This window comes from Oncorhynchus mykiss, chromosome 16, assembly GCF_057628025.1.
Source record: "Oncorhynchus mykiss isolate SJ-2025 chromosome 16, ASM5762802v1, whole genome shotgun sequence".
In the NCBI taxonomy this organism is placed as follows: Eukaryota; Metazoa; Chordata; class Actinopteri; order Salmoniformes; family Salmonidae; genus Oncorhynchus; species Oncorhynchus mykiss.
This window is the reverse complement of record NC_143037.1, coordinates 33,964,290-33,982,888: the sequence shown is the minus strand read 5'-3', so window position 1 is coordinate 33,982,888 and position 18,599 is coordinate 33,964,290. Positions and strand designations below refer to the sequence as shown.

Sequence of the window (18,599 nt, the reverse complement as noted above, 5' to 3'; positions counted from 1 at the left end):
GAAATAATCTGTCTGCAAACAATTGCTGGAAAAATTACTTGTGTCATGCACATAGTAGATGTCCTAACCAACTTTCCAAAACTATAGTTTGTTAACAAGAATTTGTTGAGTGGTTGAAAAATGACTCCAACCTAAGTGTATGTAAACTTCCGACTACAATTGTACGTGACTTCTGAAGGTAATTGGTTGCACCAGATCTTATATAGGGGCTTCATAGCAAATGAGGTGAATACATATGCACGCACCACTTTTCAGTTTGAATTTTTTTGTTATTTTAAAAATTTCTCTTCACCAATTTGGACTATTTTGTGTATGTCCATTACATAAAATCCAAATAAAAATCTATTTAAATGACAGGTTGTAATGCAAAAAAAAATAGGAAAAACACCAAGGGGGGTGAATACTATTGCAAGGCACTGTATGTATGCATCATATTCCAAGCAAAATGCTATGATAAACATGATTCAACACCTAGCATGTAATGGCCATTCATGTCAATGTGATATTTCAAACGCAGATACCTTATCTACAGTAGCTTTATTAGTTTTCCAAAAAAAGGCAATACTTTACATTAATTTGCCCCTATTACTATGTAATTAAGACAGTAATACATGTAGTAACAACATAGTAGTTAAATAGTAGTGTAAATAAATAAATAAATAAATAGTTTTGGGAAAGCAGGTAGCCTAGCGGTTAGACCGTTGGGCCAGCAACCGAAAGGTCGCTAGTCGAATCCCCTAGCCGACAAGGTGACAAATTAAGCACTGCACTTAACCCTAATTACTCCAGGGTTGCCATAATGGCAGACTCTGGCTGTGACTCCATTCTCCGAGGGTATCTCAGGGAGAGTGAGATATGCAAAAAACGTATTTCCAATTCAAACATGTGTCAAACACATATGAGAACTACTCAATTATTATTGTTACATAGGTGTTACTATGTAATTACACGGGTTGTAGTTATTACACAATTGTAACAAGGAACGTATAGTTACACATCCACTTGCTGATGGTTATTCCATATGTGTAATTAATTATGTTATTACACATTTTCTTGTTTTACTATGTAACTAATGTCTTGGAATTACACATTTCAAAGTCACCTGTTAAATTTGAACAACAATTGTAACAAGGCACACCCAATGATGTTGGGTACACCCTGTCATTAACTACCGGTAATTTTCAATTTGTTTACTTCTATGTTTTGACATGGCTCAAAGGCTATTCCGAATCAAGTACAATGCAGTTGCATAGGATATATTTGTAATTATCATGTACCTATTCAAGAGCAAGCAATTTATTGTAAAGTGAAACCCAGTAGGGTATAACTTTTATAATTACTATATAGTTACAATGTAACAACCTTAGCAGACAATAGGCTGGCCAGCAGAAATTGGGAGACAAGAGAACATTAAATCAAATCAAATCAAATCCAATTTATTTATACAGCCCTTCGTACATCAGCTGATATCTCAAAGTGCTGTACAGAAACCCAGACAGGATGACCACATCAGTGACTCAACCCACTCAGGTGACGCACCCCTCCCAGGGACGGTATGAGAGAGCCCCAGTAAGCCATAGGTTATATTAAGTATAACCTTTTTAGATTTTAGTTACATTGTAATTACAATGTTGTTACAAGGGATATACATGTATTTACAAGCAACGTAATGTATAGTGAATTTACCTTTTTTGCAGGCTGGTCAGGAGAAATAAGGAGACGGGAAAATGTTTCAGTATTTAACAATTTTGCACATTACAAACCTTTATAAACATGACAAATTAAGAGAATGGCTGCAGGCTATTCGACGTGTGAATCCTGGACTAGGTGCCGAAGTTGGACTAGTCAATGTTTTTGATGTAATCGCCTTCCATGGATGAACAACACTGGAAAGGAATCACAAGAATTTGCACTAATGGACTGTGATAGGATTCCACAGGAATGGCCATTAATGTGCTTCATTGGTTTCAATAGCCGCTATTCTCTCACTGTAAGTGCTGGACATTTTAATACACTGATGGACTTGGATTAGAATGTAATTGTACATTACGATATCACAGGAAAATATTTAGTTTCAATCATATTAACATGAGTTAATGTATACAAGGTTAACATTCCATTCTACAACCATGCACGTTCACAGGTTTTATCCTGAAACTCTGAATCCAATGGATTGTCCTTCAAATAGATTAATTCAATTATTTCACTTTACAGGCTTTTAGCCCTATCAGTCCCGAGATCCCAGCAAAAAAAAAAATGGCTTTTCATTTATCTGACTTGAGTTTGTGACAGCAACTATGTTATGACAGAATAATGTTTTCTGGGATTTCCTATGATTTTCTATGTTGAAGAACCCCTTACCTTCTAACGACTCCTGTGTAGCTTGGGAGCATCATAGAGCAAAACAGGTTACATGTGCATGTTCGTGATAGCTTTTAGTAGTTTGTACCTCAAATCATTCGGACTCTACAGACATGTTTGTATACAAGACCCGGCCCGGCCCCCTTTGGAATCCACCCTTGTCTCACAAACACCACTCTAGGGCAGCCCCTGTTAATCACACAGACTACTGGTTGGTACCGACGGATGCAGAAGAAATAGAAAAAACAAAGGGTATAATCCAATCTGTAGCTCAAACACACAATGTGTAAAAGGGATTAGAAGTCTAAAATGCACCGCCATTAGAGTTGGATTCATTGGGTTAAATGATTCAAATTTACAGGCTTTTGTGTCAACCAATGTATTACAGTATGAGTATGTGCCAGAATGTGGAAATCCTTGGTCTAACAATTTACAAAGTTCCTATGGCTAAACATGTCCTAAAATCAAATTAAATCTCCCTCCAAAACCACTCGCCCCTGATATACTGTATGTAAGACACTCCCTCCCTGCCCTATTTCTTCAACCTGACTACAACCTTTGTACTTGTGAACATTTTAGGTAAAACATGATAGGTTAAACCCTGTAGAACATTTCTATTTTTTGGATCTTTGTAAAAGTCACACTGACAACATGCTCATTAGATGAATTGGTAAATAATTTGTGTTTTGTTCTGTATTTCTTTTAACTATTCAGCCCTAGCAAGTCTGCAAGGGGGAGTTAACTAGGGCAGAGGGAATTGAATTTAGCCCAGGACATGACCAAAGACCAGATGTGCCTCATGCTGCCCCTCAGGTTAATAATCCAGGATTTTTAGATTAAATACAGTACATCTTTAAAACACTGCCCAAAGCATCGCTCCCCATTTGCCTGTCCCTATTCATTTCTCCTGTTTTTGCCCAATGAAACTGGATGGAAGCCAGGAATGACATAAGGTGGTTTAACAATTGATAGTTTTGGTGTTTGGGCTGTATGTATCTGTTCATAATCATTTGTCAATATAAATCACTGACAAAAATGAAGTACCTACACTCTAAACTATTAGCATTTTGTTAGAGTAATAGCAGAAAGTGTATTCCTATATCAACATCTATAACACAATGCTTTTAGGTATCAACATGTTCATCCAAATTACCTTAGTGTTTTTTTCTCTGGATGGAAACATATTTGATTCTGGCCCCTCAAAAGTGCTCTTAATTGCTCGCTTGAAAGGGACATGATTATATAGATGTTCGGCTTTCTTTATATAAAAATGAATCATCATTCCACTGCTGAAATTATGCTGTGTTCTCATGTGAAAAATCCCAAGTGCTTTACAAGGTACTGACGGTAAAAGGCTGGGTTATATAGAAAACATGTTCAGATGTTATCTTATAATTTATGCTCAACTTAACCAATTCAGGGTTCTGGCATTACTGTAACAAATCCACGGTTAAGTGTGATTGTTGTCATAATTTTTACAAGCTAATGTCATAAATTTGCATTGTGACTTAGGTTATTTTCTGGAGATCTGGTTTAGTGGATGAAAAAAACAACCATACTATTTTTTACAAGTTGGCATTTTAATATGTGAAAACATTCAGACTGGTTATACACACTCCACAACGAGAGCTGAAAAGCTAAGCAATTAAAGTAGTCGCTTCAATTTCCTTCAAATGAAGTGGTAAATGAAACGTGGTTGGACTGACAAACTGGGTCATTTTTAAAAGGAGCTCCTCTGTCTTTCTTCAGTCTATCCTGCATGCAGAGGCAGATATTGCATCCCTACTTTATCAAATAAAGATTCGCCAAAATTTGCCTGTATTGAAGATCGTTTTCAAGGCAGATGAGGATGACATAATGAAGACATGAGATCAGAGAAATTACATAATCTCTGTAATGTTCATGGATGTTTAACCTACTTCTCCTTTTCATGTAGAATTATGCAATGTATCAGGGGTAAAACCCCTACTGGATTGAATATCTTGGTGGTTCAGATGTTAGTGGCATTAAGTCCTAAACCTACATCTCCTGCAAAGGAGGATGGGAGCGGATGTTGACCTCTGGAGGATGTAGTGCGTAACCTTGTGAATGGAGCCTAAACTAGAGCTGTCTGGGTATATGGCAGTGGTAAGGCAGTGGTGGCTAGTGTCACTTTAAATCGGAGGACTGGCTCGTTGTACTGGCTCATTGTAATGTGCCGTCTTCCCTTCACTAGCCTCCACTGGTGTATGACGGGGTCCGATAGAAAGCAGACAGAGGAGGGGACAGATTGATACAAATATCAACGTGTGTAGGAAACACAATATCCAAAGTTGACTGGAGAGACACTAATGCTCCTCTCCTCCTTCCATGGACATCTAACTGCAGAGTTATGAGTTATTTCAGCCTTTGTTTATACTATGTGACCAGAATGTTGACTCACTGAAGACTTCAGATTGGTTCCCATGCCCCTGTAGAACACACAGGGTAACCCGTGACCTTCTACACTGGGGTCAAAGGTCAGTTACTCTGCTCTTCCCAGGACTCCGGTCATGGCTAGACTCCGGTCAGTGGACCTAGTGAAGGGAAGACGGCACATTACAATGAGCCAATACAACGAGCCAGTCCTCCGATTCAAAGTTTTTATCAAATTAACTTACGCAGCATGTTAGGAGAATTAACCTAGCAGGTTAGGATAATTAGGTTAAGGTTATAAAAAAGGGTTAGGTTAGGGTTAGCTAAAGTGCAAAAAAAAGTAACTTTTAATGGAAGATTTGACAGTTTGTAGAGATAGATGTGCTGTAATATTTCCTGGCACCATGCACCCCCAATAATGACATCCTCATAACACTTTGCATTAAACGGGCATCAGTGCGGCCAGAGGTTTTGGATAATGATATTGTCGGGAGAGTTTGAGTCAAAAGGCTTTACTCATCAGCACCCACACATACTGTTTAAAAGTATCTGTGCATGTGCAATCAGAGAAGATTAGCCTCTCTCTTTGTGCTCTTTGTTGTGGTTAAAGTCAGCCCAATACTGCTAATACTCCTCAGTCTAGCACCTTGTTCCCTTGTTGTTTAAGCTGGGCTGAAACGCGTTTGGTACACTTTTGTTCCACTGCTAATGCTAATTTCGTATAGCTAAATCTACCTTTTTTAGGCACCCCTTATTAAGGGTTTGTAAAGGGTATATACTGTAAGTAGTTTATATATTTTGAACAGGAGCCGGACATTTTGAGTTTATTTGGGATATTAATAAAATTAGCTCGCTAACTAATTGATCCTGCTTTCTGGAACAGCTTCCTAGTTACAGAGGTTTTTGATGGATTTTATGAAATACGTGTTACTCAAAAGCCATTTAGGTGACAAACCATACTCAGTATAGAACTCAGTGGGAAATTAAATAGAAGACATGTTCTAGGAATGTGCTGTTCTGTTCAGTACCTTGAAAAGACGTCAAGGGCAGCTTGATGTTGCCATCAACTAATTGCTCTGTGAGAAGTGAAGTCACGAGTCCTGATGTTCTTGTGCAAGCTATAGACACAGACTGAAAACAAACAATTAAATGTAATTGTCCAATGTGCGCTGTGCTTATCCAGAACATTAAGTGTATAACATTTTCAGGGCATCACTGAAATGTGCTGAAATGTGCATACAGTGTTATATCACTCACAATATGTGCCTCTCTTTTCACACTGTACATTAATCCCTTTTGCAGATCTAAAGTAGACACTACATAGGCTATCTATCCTTTATGCAGATCTAAAGTAGACCCTACATAGGCTATGCATCCTTTATGCAGATCTAAAGTAGACACTACTTAGACTATACATCCTTTATGCAGATCTAGCTAATTAATACTTTAGAAATATCCTATAAATCTATTATAAGTTGAAGTTTGTGTAAAGTGTAACTGAAAAACAAAATGGTGAAGCAAGAGTTTGCAATGAAGCAGCAGTTTGCAAGATACTTGCATTCAGGGCTCCCAAGTGGCGCAGCGGTCTAAGGCACTGCATCTCAGTGCTAGAGGCATCACTACAGACCATGGTTCTATTTCAGGCTGTATCACAACCGGCTGTGATTGGGAGTCCCATAGGACAGCGCACAATTGGCCCAGTTAGGGTTAGGGTTTGGCCAGGGTAGGCCGTCATTGTAAATCAGAATTTGTTCTTAACTGACTTGCCTAGTTAAATAAAGGTTAAATATATATGTTTTTTTAAATGTACTAGTTACCAAATCATTATACAGACAGTGGTGTGAGATAATGGGACATAGTATGGGGTGGCATAGCATGGGGTGGCATAGAATGGGGAGGCATAGTATGGGGAGGCATAGTATGGGGAGGCATAGTATGGGGAGGCATAGTATGGGGAGGCATAGTATGGGGCGGCATAGTATGGGGCGGTATAGTATGGGGCGGCATAGTATGGGGCGGCATAGTATGGGGAGTAGAGTAGCAGATCGTTGGGCCAGTAACCGAAAGGTTGCTGGTTTGAATCCCAAGCCAACTAAGTGAAAAATCTGTCGATGTGACCTTGACCAAGGCACTTAATCCCTCTGGATAAGACTGTCTGCTTAATGAAGATGTCAACTTGATGAATATTTTTAGCATTATTCGGCAGAAGCCGTACAGCGAGCGAAAACACGTTATCCAGCTTTCATCTTTACTATTGTTTTCTTTCATTCACATCTTATTTTGTTTAGCATTAAAGTGGCTAGTGTTGTTTGTTCCATTAATTGCCATTGAGCATTCAGTAATTAAAGAACCATAAATATTTTGTAGAAATTTGTTTCTCTTGTTTGGTTGCTAGCACATCAATTGTGCTTCAATAATACTGATCATTAGCATTCGGTGGGCAGTGAAGGTTTCTGGGAAGGGAGCTCTATACATACAGCACTCCACATTCCATTCCCATGAAGTTATGGCACTGGGCCACGGGGTTAACTCTGTGTGTGCTGACAGTGGTAAAGCACAACTACACAGTCAGGTCCATACTAAACAACGGGCATGCACTATTGGGTCGAGAACGGAACAGGTCCACAACCAATCATAATCATGCTGTCAATATAACATTATGACATATAGCCTACTACAAATAAAATGTATATTCAGATCCATAGTCTTTTCATGTTTTTACTATCAGTAAATGCAAATCATAATAATTCTAAGGACTAATCTGGAAGGATTATTTTTTAATGCTGCAACCAACAATACATTGACAATGGGCACCTGAAGTATTTACCTACTTTATATGAACATATAAACCATTTTGTGCATGGTGCATGGGATCTACAGTGGTATGATAATAACACAACACTGTAAAGTGTAATCTGTACTTTGCCTTGACATGATTGAAAGACAATGGTCCCATGGATAGGCAATTTCAACATCAAATGTGCATGCACATCACAGGGCAAGGGAGTGCTATCCATCAAATTCAGTGAGCTGTCAAAGGGAGCTAGCTCTTTCAACCTTTCCCTATACATTTGCACTCAATTGCCAATATAATAAATAGCTCCTGTGCATATTTTGCACTCCTTTGAGAATGTAAAATGTTTATCACAACTCATGTCACTAATCAGTAACGAGACCTAATAATCAATGTATTTATATTCATATATGCTAGTCATTAAACATACTCTGTTCTGTTCCTATCTGTTATTGTTTTGATAAAAGTGGTGCCAATTGCTATACCATTATATTATCTGTATAAATGCAAGCACAATTGGCAAAACATATAAAAATAATGTCGATCTTAGACAAAGCATGATAATAGCCAATAGCCATTCCTATTAGCCTACTTTTATAACACTTTTAACATTCCAAAGTAATTTCCCATGATGCCTTTTTGTTGTGATGGATTTAGACATAGCCTCTATATACCATATAACAATTGTTAACTTCATAATCATTGCTAAAATGGGAAAGAATGCAAGCCCTCCTCTGCTTCGTCTGAAATAACATTGGATGTTTTAAGGCAACATTGTTTTATCTTTTACATAAAAATAAAACAATGCCAAGAGCTCAATCAGCTTTTTGCAGTAACATTTCATTTCATTACAGCTGTTTGTGTCCTTGGTCGATGTGTAATAGCTGCTGTGTATACCCAAACCTTTATATTTGTGTACTGTTTGGAATTCTATAGGTTCATAGTTCTATATTTCTATACAGAGGTTTGTGTTTAAGTTAACATGTATGTTGACGAAACATTGCATTGAATGCAGACATCCTCATGCCTTTCGGCTTGGCACACTAAATAAAGCAAATGGAACCTTTGGTACGCAATATACTGTATAGGCTAATCTGTGTGTGCTTTATAATGCAGAGCCCTGCACACTACTACATTGCTAATCTGAAACGCGCAGTTGCAGAAAGGAGAGCGGTTGCCAAGGCAGCCACCAACCTCCCCTCCCCCCTTTCTCTCCATTCCTCTTTCCCATTTATTATCAGTAGAGGTCGCATGGCATATGGTGAAGAACAGTCCAACCACTTCTCTGTCCTCGAACCATTGCCTGGAATCAATGCATGAATATGCACCTCCGTCACAAAGCCTGTGGAGTATGAGAACAACGGGAAAAAACAAACATATTCAGAGGGCTCATCTTATGCTTTTTTAAATAAACCAAGGGGGAACATTTTATTTCATTTGTTCTGGAGTATGCCTAACTTAATAGTATAACTAATCTGCATATGTGCTGTTATTTTTGTTCTACCGTTAAGTGATAACTGTTTTGGTTCTCCAAAGCGGACGCGCTCTAGTAAGCGAAAAAAAGGACTGTTCATCACTAGGACGCGAGTTGGTGCAGAAGTTCGACCGCAAACGGATGTGAGGGAAGAGTGCACAGAGTGCACAGAAAACTCAACCCCTTTTTATTTCTTTACTTCTTTCTTATTTTGTTTGGCTAAGCAATAGAGTGAGTCAAAGACACTGAAACGGATTTCATGCCGTCAGTCTCGCAGAACCTGATATGGACGTGAGATTTTATCCTGCGCACCCGTCAAGTGTGGGTTCTGATCCAAGTTGTCTAAGCTCGTTGGACTTTTACCACGCGAACAAGGTAATAACAAAGTGCAGTCCTCCTAGTGCGTTACTGCCTAGAGATTGAAGTCTACACATTTTCTCCCCTGCCTCTGCTTCTTGTTCAGCAGCCTGCAACATTTGTGCAATAGACATGCATGGCATGGGGTGTTTAACTGAAACTGGACGTTTCCACCAACGCGTGTTTCCATTCCATGTGATTCCATTCCTTATTACAACAATTACACGTTTTGAGATGGGGTTCTCTGACAACCCACACATCCACATAGCCTGAACCGTTTTTTTTTTATTGTTCTTCTTCTACTTCTACTTTCTTCTCTATCTCTTTTTCAGCCAACATATTGGGCATATGATATAACTATTCTAGGCTATAACATAACCATTTTGCTTACGTTTCGGCTATAATGTAACACACTTTGCATACCTGCTACAATTTGGATACCTGCGACAATATACTGCTACAATGTAACGTTAGCCTACTTGATTGCTGTTAGTCTACATTGACCAGTCTACACGGCGTTTGATAAACCATGTTGCTGGAATCTTAATACATTGCTCTTGCGCATATCCATGCACTTTGCATTTACCCTACATTTTTAACTTTTCTTGTTCATACCTTCTTAGAGGTCTAACCATATTTTTTAATCAGCTGGTAGAGTAGGCTATTGCTCTCGTTCTGAGAGGCTATCCCGTTAGTTGAATGAGCATGTTGGATTAAAATAGGCTATTAGTCAATATTGCCCATATCTTTGATGATTCTGAGTCACAAACATGATGTCCCACTGTGAAATTAATACTAAAATGGTTTTAGAGCCACATCTTTTAGAAGCATATTTTTACATCCCACTGCTTCAGTTCTCGAACTGTGCTGCTTCACAATCACAGACAAGTGTGCCAGTGGCAGCCTATGTTCCATGAATATGCATATTATGGCAACTTGATCAAAAATAATAAAAAGCATGTGTCAAATGTACAATTAGACAGTTGTAATACTTTTGGTTTTGACTATACTGCTCACATTACAGGCCTATTATAGCTTCCATTTTCAGAAAATCATGATCGGTTGAGGTCTGGTCCTGTGGGTGATAATGCTGGGAAAAGGTCTGATCTGTCAGCTTTTCATCACATCCACAGTGACAACGTAGTGGTAGCCTAAAGCCTACTATGGCTGATGGAAACAACAAATATTTGTGCATCTAAAATAAATACTGTCTTCATCAGTTTGCCTAATATGTTACCCTGAGATGGGCCATTGTAGCCCGCAATACTCCTGCAAACAAGAGAAAGAGGAAGTGAACGCAATCAGTCCGATATCTGGATTGAGTCATCATATCCATAAAATCCAGATTAGGTGGTTGAAACTTTGCATAAGCATTTGGGAATTGCACTAGGGCAATTCCACGGTAAAGGAATTAAGCTGAGGGTGATTTCAAAGTTTAACAAACCTTACAACTCTATGCACAAGGACTACTTTTAAAAATGTACACACAAAATTTGACAAAAACGTTTACTTGAAGAAGAGTGCAGATGAAAATCTTAGTAACGGATTGGCGGTTTGTGCTGTTGGTGCCGTCATTATGTTACCAAACTTTGCATTTGCACTGTTCTTCATGTGTTTTTGTATAGTTGTATGGTTTGTTAAACTTGGAAATCAAAGGATTTTGTTTGGCATACATTTTAAAGTGAAACGTCTCAGCATAATTCCATTACTGTGGAATTTCACACTTCTAAGAATTCAATCCAGTCACATTGAGAGGCAGTTCACAGATGAAAACCTGTGGAATTACTTAGTCTCTACATGTGTTGTTCAATTAAAATGGTCTTCCCTGTAACGCACAGCGCTGAGATTGCCTGCAATGACAAGCTCAGTCCGATGATGCTGTTACACACCGCCCCAGACCATGACTGACCCTCCGCATCCAAATCGATCCCGCTCCAGAGTACAGGCCTGGGCGTAACGCTCATTCCTTCGACGATAAACGTGAATCTGACCATCAACCCTGGTGAGACAAAACCGCGACTCGTCAGTGATGAGCACTTTTTGCCTGTCCTGTCTGGTCCAGCAACGGTGGGTTTGTGCCCATAGGCGACGTTGTTGCCGGTGATGTCTGGTGAGGACCTGCCTTATAGCAGACCTCAGCCCCTCTCAGCTTATTGCGGACAGTCTGAGCACTGATGGAGGGATTGTGCGTTCCTGGTGTAACTCGGGCAGTTGTTGTTGCCATCCTGTACCTGTCCCACAGGTGTGATGTCCGGATGTACCGATCCTGTGCAGGTGTTGTTACACATGCTCTGCCACTGCGAGGACGATCAGCTGTCCATCCTGTCTCCCTGTAGTGCTGTCTTAGGTGTCTCACAGTACAGACATTGCAATTTATTGCCCTGGCCACATCTGCAGTCCTCATGCCTCCTTGCAGCATGCCTAAGGCACGTTCACGCAGATGAGCAGGGACCCTGGGCATCTTTCTTTTGGTGATTTTCAGAGTCAGTAGAAAAGCCTCTTTAGTGTCCTAAGTTTTCATAACTGTGACCTTAATTGCCTTCCGTCTGTAAACTGTTAGTGTCTTAACGACCGTTCCGCAGGTGCATGTTCATTCATTGTTTAAAGTTCATTGAACAAGCATGGGAAACAGTGTTTAAACCCTTTACAATGAAGATCTGTGAAGTTATTTGGATTTTTACTAATTATCTTTGAAAGACAGGGACCTGAAAAAGGGCCGTTTCTTTTTTTGCTGAGTTTATAAGAATGTACTGATAAAGTTCTGCCTTAATGTAGACTAACAAGACTGCTAGACTAACAAGACTGCTTCAGTGGTGTGAAGCTGAGTATCTCAGAAAGAAAGCACACATGGCTAGGCTATATTGGAATGCTCCCAAATGTGTCTTTAGTCCCTTGAATCTCAGGTAATTATTTTAAATTATAAAACTTTTTCAAATAACAATCCTTCCCCAGGTAACACTAACTACCTTCACTGGTGTTGCAAATGAGACGGAGGCCATTGGGACCATCTGGTCTCATGTTAACAAGGTGCGTTGGGTCAGTTTATTATCCTCAAAGCGTTGTCAAAATGGTTGTCCCATTTAAAGGTGCAATACGCAGAAATCGCTCCATCATTTCCTGGTTGTAAAAATTCTAATAGTTCACCTAGTTTCAGTTTATGTAACCAAACAAGCAATGTGTAGACTAGAGAATCATTGTACTATCTTTTCAATAAACAAAAATCTTGTATTTTCAACAGTTTGAAGCTGGTGTGCAAAACCGAAAGTAAAAGACTCAAAAACTAAACTTAAGAACGGGAAGCATTGAAATAGAGCACTATGGAAAATATCTACCTACTTCTTAGACTTGCTTTCAATGAAAATTATGAATTTGGTTGGGTCACCCAAAAAGTTACATATTGCAGATTTTAAGAGTAGCATCAGCCTCTCTAATGTGGGCCTCGAATGTACATCTAATCCCTCAGTGGCGATAGTGTTATGCGGACTCTGCTGCTGAGTTCCTCAGAAATTTTGCTACAGACCCTTTCAGAGATGGAAAGGAGGCAAATGAGTCTCATGCATGCTCATATTTCCATTAAACGGTAATATATGCCATTAGTAGACGTTTTATCCAAAGCTACTTCCAGTAGTGCATGTATGTGTTTTTATATGGGTGTCCCCTGTCGTGGGTTAAACATTGTAAGCGCCATGCTTTACTAAGCCACACAGGTTCACTGGTGCCGTCTTACTTTTTTGTTGCACACTTCCTGTGAGCGTGTGACATTTTTAGAATTAGACATTGTGATCCCTGGTCAAACCTTAGAATGGTGAGATGATTTGAATGAAAAAGAGGTCCCGGCAAGATAGTTTGCTGTCTGTAGAGTGCGCCTGTAATGTTCATCCTCAAGCCGAATCATATCTCTGAAAGATGGGGGGTATAGTCAAAAAGGTAAACCCACAAAGGGTTACAAACCTTGTTATGGTAACTAATTAGTATGATTACAAGACATCCGTAGGAACAAGAATGGCATGGTTCTATTTCAGCATACAATTGTTAGTTTTAGTGTGAATGCTCTTTTGAAAGGTATTTAAAGGTAATTAATTACCCTAAAGGGTAAATCAATAACCTTACTATTCAGTTCAATTGACCATGGCACTCTCCATTATTGGTTGAAATGTCTTGATAAGAGAAAATGTGAAGTATTTTTTTCAGATTTTGTTTGAATATAGCCCCGTATGTCACTTCCTCCATAATGTCTCTTACATCCTATAGGTAGCCATTTGACTTGGTGGAGCTAAACTTTCCACATTTGAGGGCAAATGGAACTAATAATAAATAATCACAAAAGGGGCTGTTGGAGGATGAAAAGGGGAATTTCAAAAGAGTTGAGATACTGTACAAGTGCAGAGAAGCTCAAGCTCCCCAATCGACTCACACGTGCCCATGAATAACTCGGACATGTCTGTGATAATACGCTCCCTTACTCTGTGGTGCTCCCACAGCCTAGAAATAACATCAAACTTTGTAATTACTGCAATCTTTGTGCTGCTTTGGAAATACGAAACAGTATCACGTTTTAATAAGGAATTGAGCTGTATTTTCCAATTGTCCTCTACTGCTATTTTAAAACTGGATGGCTTATATGATATATATTTCTCTTTAGCAAAGATGACATATTCCATAATATGCTGTATACATGAAACCTACACTTGTTGATCAGAAGCATTTGCAATATTGTCAATTCCATTAGATGTTAGTCCTTGAAGGAGATCCTTGAAATAATACAAGCTATGGTACAGTTTTATATCCTAGGGCAACAGAGTATTATAGCTATTAGCTAATGACAAGCTCTGTGTTATGTGGTGGAGGGAGAGTGAGCAGAATGGGTTGAAGTAATCAGTGCCACACAGCACATGGACAGTGTATGCATCCCAAATGGCACCCTATGCCCTAAAGAGTGTGCTACTTTTGACCAAGGCCCATATGGCTCTGGTCAAAAGGATTGCACTTTGTAGCGAATAGGGTGCCATTTGGGATGTAGCCAGTGTGTGCTCACTCCGACTTCAGCCATTTACTGGTTTTGCTGACTACGGCATCACAATCACAATTGATTTTCTAGGCTGTGAAGGGGAAGGCCATACATACATACCACAGTGTGGACACAGAGAGCACAGTAGGAACAACATGCAGTAAATCACACACTTTCCTCTGAAGAGATTTTAATGGGAATTCCTACCATTTGAAATCATCAATGGGCCAGATATTTTGCACACTGTCTTTAGTCCCCCATGCCATTATGAACCTGTTACTGTTAATAGAGGGCAATTCAACACAGAGTGAACTGGTTTTTAAATGTAAAATGTATGTCAAACAAAAAAACAATGATTGCAAAGTTAAACAAACCATACAACTCAATGCACAATGACTACTTTTAAGAATATCCACAGAAAATGTAACAAAAACACATTTACTTGAAGAACAGTGCAGATGCAAAGTTTGTTCACAGAATGACAGCACACACAGCAAAAATCCCTATTCAAACCAACTATCTCACAATCATCTGTCTGCAGATAGCTAGAACCTTACCTTAGACCCAAGCTCTCTTATTTTTCTAATTTCTCTCCCTCATGAGGAGGGAGGATAATGAAAGTTCAAAGAAGTAGTAACAAGTAAAGGTAGACCTACCAATTAGTTCTGGTGTTTTTACTGATATCAAGTTTGTTTTATTAAGTGATTAGAACTCATAATTATGTTACCAAATCGCTAACGGAATTACTGAAAAATCTGTAACGACAATTGAATTGGCTACAATGGGAAATCATAGTAGTCACAAACCACAGTTGGGTCACCTGCTACTGTACTCCCTTCCACTGGGAAACTGTTATGTTCAGCTCATAACTGTATCATCAGGTGTTAAAAGCAAGACTGTGAAAACAGTCTGGAAAGCCCCTCACTCTCCCTTCTCTCTCTCTGCCGGTCTCTCTCACTCTCTCACTCCTCTCTTTCTCCAGTTAATGTCACCTCTCCCGGCTATTACTGACAGCTTCTATGACACCTACCACCTATTGACAGTAATAAGCATCCTCAACCACTGAGAACTGACCGACACCGGAAGTTTGGACAGGTAAGTAGAGCACAGTAGAGAACAGTAAAGGAAAAAGGGAAAGGGGGATACCTAGTCAGTTGTACAACTGAATGCATTCAACTGAAATGCGTCTTCTACATTTAAGCCAAACCCTCTGAATCAGAGAGGTGTGGGGGGCTGCCATAATCGACATCCACATCACTGGCATTACATTACAGAACAGTACAATAAAGAAAAGTAGAGTACTGCACAGTAGAGTAGAGTTCAGTACAGTACAGTAGAGCACACTAAAGTAGAGTACAGTATAAATGACTCAAATGTACTTTATAGTACTGTACTCTACTGAACATATTTACTTTACTGTACTGTACTGTACTCTACTGTACTGAACTGTACTGTGCTCTACTGTGCTGTACTGTGATGCCCAACGTTTAACGTAGACATCTATGATTGTTTCAGATCTGGTCAGGTCCAGACCAACCAAATGTAGTCTTGTTTGGGGGCACAGCTCATTACAACAACAGCCAGCGTGTAGAGCAGCATGCAAATATGAAAAAGGAAATAATATATTTCTACCTTTATGTTCCTATTCAGGATACATCACCTTAATGATATTCATATCCATCATTTTCAATTTCTGTATAGTACAGATCCGGGACCCATGATGTAATTACTTCACTGTAATTCTGTTACCGGAAGCAAATCCACTTCACCTACTGTAGTTCAATAACCAAATAAAAATGTTCAAACTCAAGGTGTCATGTCATGGTGACACGCCATTCTTTCAGCACCTTTGAATCTTAATTCTGAGCAGATATTTAAGAATTTTTCGAAAACGTGTTCACATAAAAAACAACCTTTATTTAACTAGGCAAGTCAGTTAAGAAAAAATCGCATTTACAAGGATGGCCTACCCTGGCCAAACCCAGACAACGCTGGGCCAATTGTGCGCCGCCCTATGGGACTCCCAATCACAGCCGGTTGTGGTACAGCCTGAATTCAAACCAGGGTTTATGTAATGACACCTCTAGCACTGAGATGCAGTGCCTTAGACCGCTGCGCCACTCGGGAGCCCAGGAGCTTGGGAATATAGGTCAGACCAATACAATACAGTGGAGGAGAGTGGGGTAAGTCATGACAAGGGTTAGTTGAGCCAAGTGGTGTAGTGGAGGATATACGGAGGTATACGCTGTATACCCACTTATTTTTCAGTAGGCATTGTGTATACTCACTACTTAATCCCCACGATGCGTATTTAAGTAGTGTAGTGGAGGTATACAACGTATCAATTAAGAAAGCTGATGGAACAGATCAAAATGTTTAGCTTAAAATGTTGATAAACTATTATTTTCTTCACATTTTAAGTGCAGCAATGTGCACACGGTGGTAGGCCTATACGTGAATGTTCCAAAATGCAAATAGCAAGAAAACATCTTCTTAAAAGCACTCCTCACTTGTGAGCTGATTCATAGACAGAGATTTAAAAATAAAAGTTAGAAATTTAGAAAGAGGGGAGATCTTAAGATGCAAAAACTATCATGAGTTGCTAATATGACCTTTGGCTGCTGGACAATGAAAGAAAGTTAGAAGAAAAACAATAGACCAGGATAACGCATAATGAGGAAGTCTTTATAAAATAATTGCTTCCATGTTTCTAAGGTGGGATTTTGTCTATAGGGTACTTTGAAGCAAGGTAAGACATGCCTCATAATATGAAGTAAAACATCCAGCTTTCAAACAAATAAGGAATAGGAAAAATATTGTGATGCTAATGATAGGCCTAACAGTCTTCTGTTAAATGTAGCCTATGTCTATCTGGGAGAATGATATCATAATTATTTGCATAAATCCAGTGGCCATTTTATTTGCTAACTTACTGTTACACACACAAAAATCAGTGCTACAGTTGAAGTCGGAAGTTTACCTGTACCTTAGCTAAATACATTTAAACTCAGTTTTTCACAGTCCCTGACATTTAATACTAGTAAAAATTCCCTGTTTTAGGTCAGTTAGGATCACCACTTTATGATGTACTTCAGTTTTTATTTTGTTCATCACCTTCCCAGTGGGTCAGAAGTTTACATACACTCAATTGGTATTTGGTAGCATTTTGCCTTTAAATTGTTTAACTTGGGTCGAACATTTCGGGTAGCCTTCCACAAGCTTCCCACAAAAGTCGGGTGAATTTTGTCCCATTCCTCTTGACAGAGCTGGTGTAACTGAGTCAGGTTTGTAGGCCTCCTTGCTCGCACATGCTTTTTTAGTTCCGCCCACAAATGTTCTATAGGATTGAGGTCAGGGCTTCGTGATGGCGACTCCAATAGCTTGACTTTGTTGTCCTTAAGCCATTTTGCCACAACTTTGGAAGTATGCTTGGGGTCATTGTCCATTTCGAAGACCCATTTGCGACCAAGCTTTAACTTCCTGACTGATGTCTTGAGATGTTGCTTCAATATATTCACATACATTTTCCTTTCCTTATGATGCCATCTGTTTCGTGAAGTAAACCAGTCCCTCCTGCAGCAAAGCACCCCCACAACATGATGCTGCCACCCCCACAACATGAAGCTGCCACCCCCGTGCTTCACGGTTGCGATGGTGTTCTTCGGCTTTTCTCCTCCAAACATAATGATGGTCATTATGGCAAAACAGTTCTATTTTTGTTTCATCAGACCAGAGGACATTTCTCCAAAAAGTACTGTCTTTATCCCCATGTGTAGTTGCAAACCGTAGTCTGCCTTTTTAATGGTGGTTTTGTAGCGGTGGCTTCTTCCTTGCTGAGCGGCCTTTCAGGTTATGTCGGTATAGGACTCGTTTTACTGTGGATATAGATACATTTGTACCTGTTTCCTCCAGCTTCTTCACAAGGTCCTTTGATGTTGTTCTGGGATTGATTTGCACTTTTTGCACCAAAGTACGTTCATCTCTAGGAGACAGAATGCGTCTCCTTCCTAAGCGGAATGACGTCTGCGTGGTCCCATGGTGTTTATACTTGCGTACTATTGTTTGTACAGATGAACGTGGTACCTTCAGGCGTTTGGAAATTGCTCCCAAGGATGAACCAGACTTGTGGAGGTCTACACATTTTTTTATGAGGTCTTGGCTGATTTATTTTGATTTTCGAACGAGGTTAAGCAAAGAGGCACTGAGTTTGA

At 39.4% G+C, this 18,599-nt stretch overlaps 1 protein-coding gene across 3 annotated transcripts in view; it reads left to right on the top strand.

The window, feature by feature from the left end:
- Positions 1 to 8,785: 8,785 nt before the first annotated feature.
- Positions 8,786 to 18,599, top strand: part of LOC110491825 (TOX high mobility group box family member 2) — a 120,318-nt gene continuing 110,504 nt past the window's right edge. Inside the window, exons 1-2 of one of the 3 annotated variants that reach the window (XM_021565616.3) lie at positions 8,792 to 9,398; positions 15,371 to 15,483. Coding sequence is in view for 1 of the 3 variants with exons in the window: in XM_021565614.3 (XP_021421289.1) it covers positions 9,309 to 9,398 (90 nt within the window). In the remaining 2 variants the exon portion in view is untranslated. Of the gene's footprint in view, positions 9,399 to 15,370; positions 15,484 to 18,599 lie in introns of all 3 variants that reach the window. The other 2 variants (XM_021565614.3, XM_090202569.1) reach the window with 2 other exon arrangements.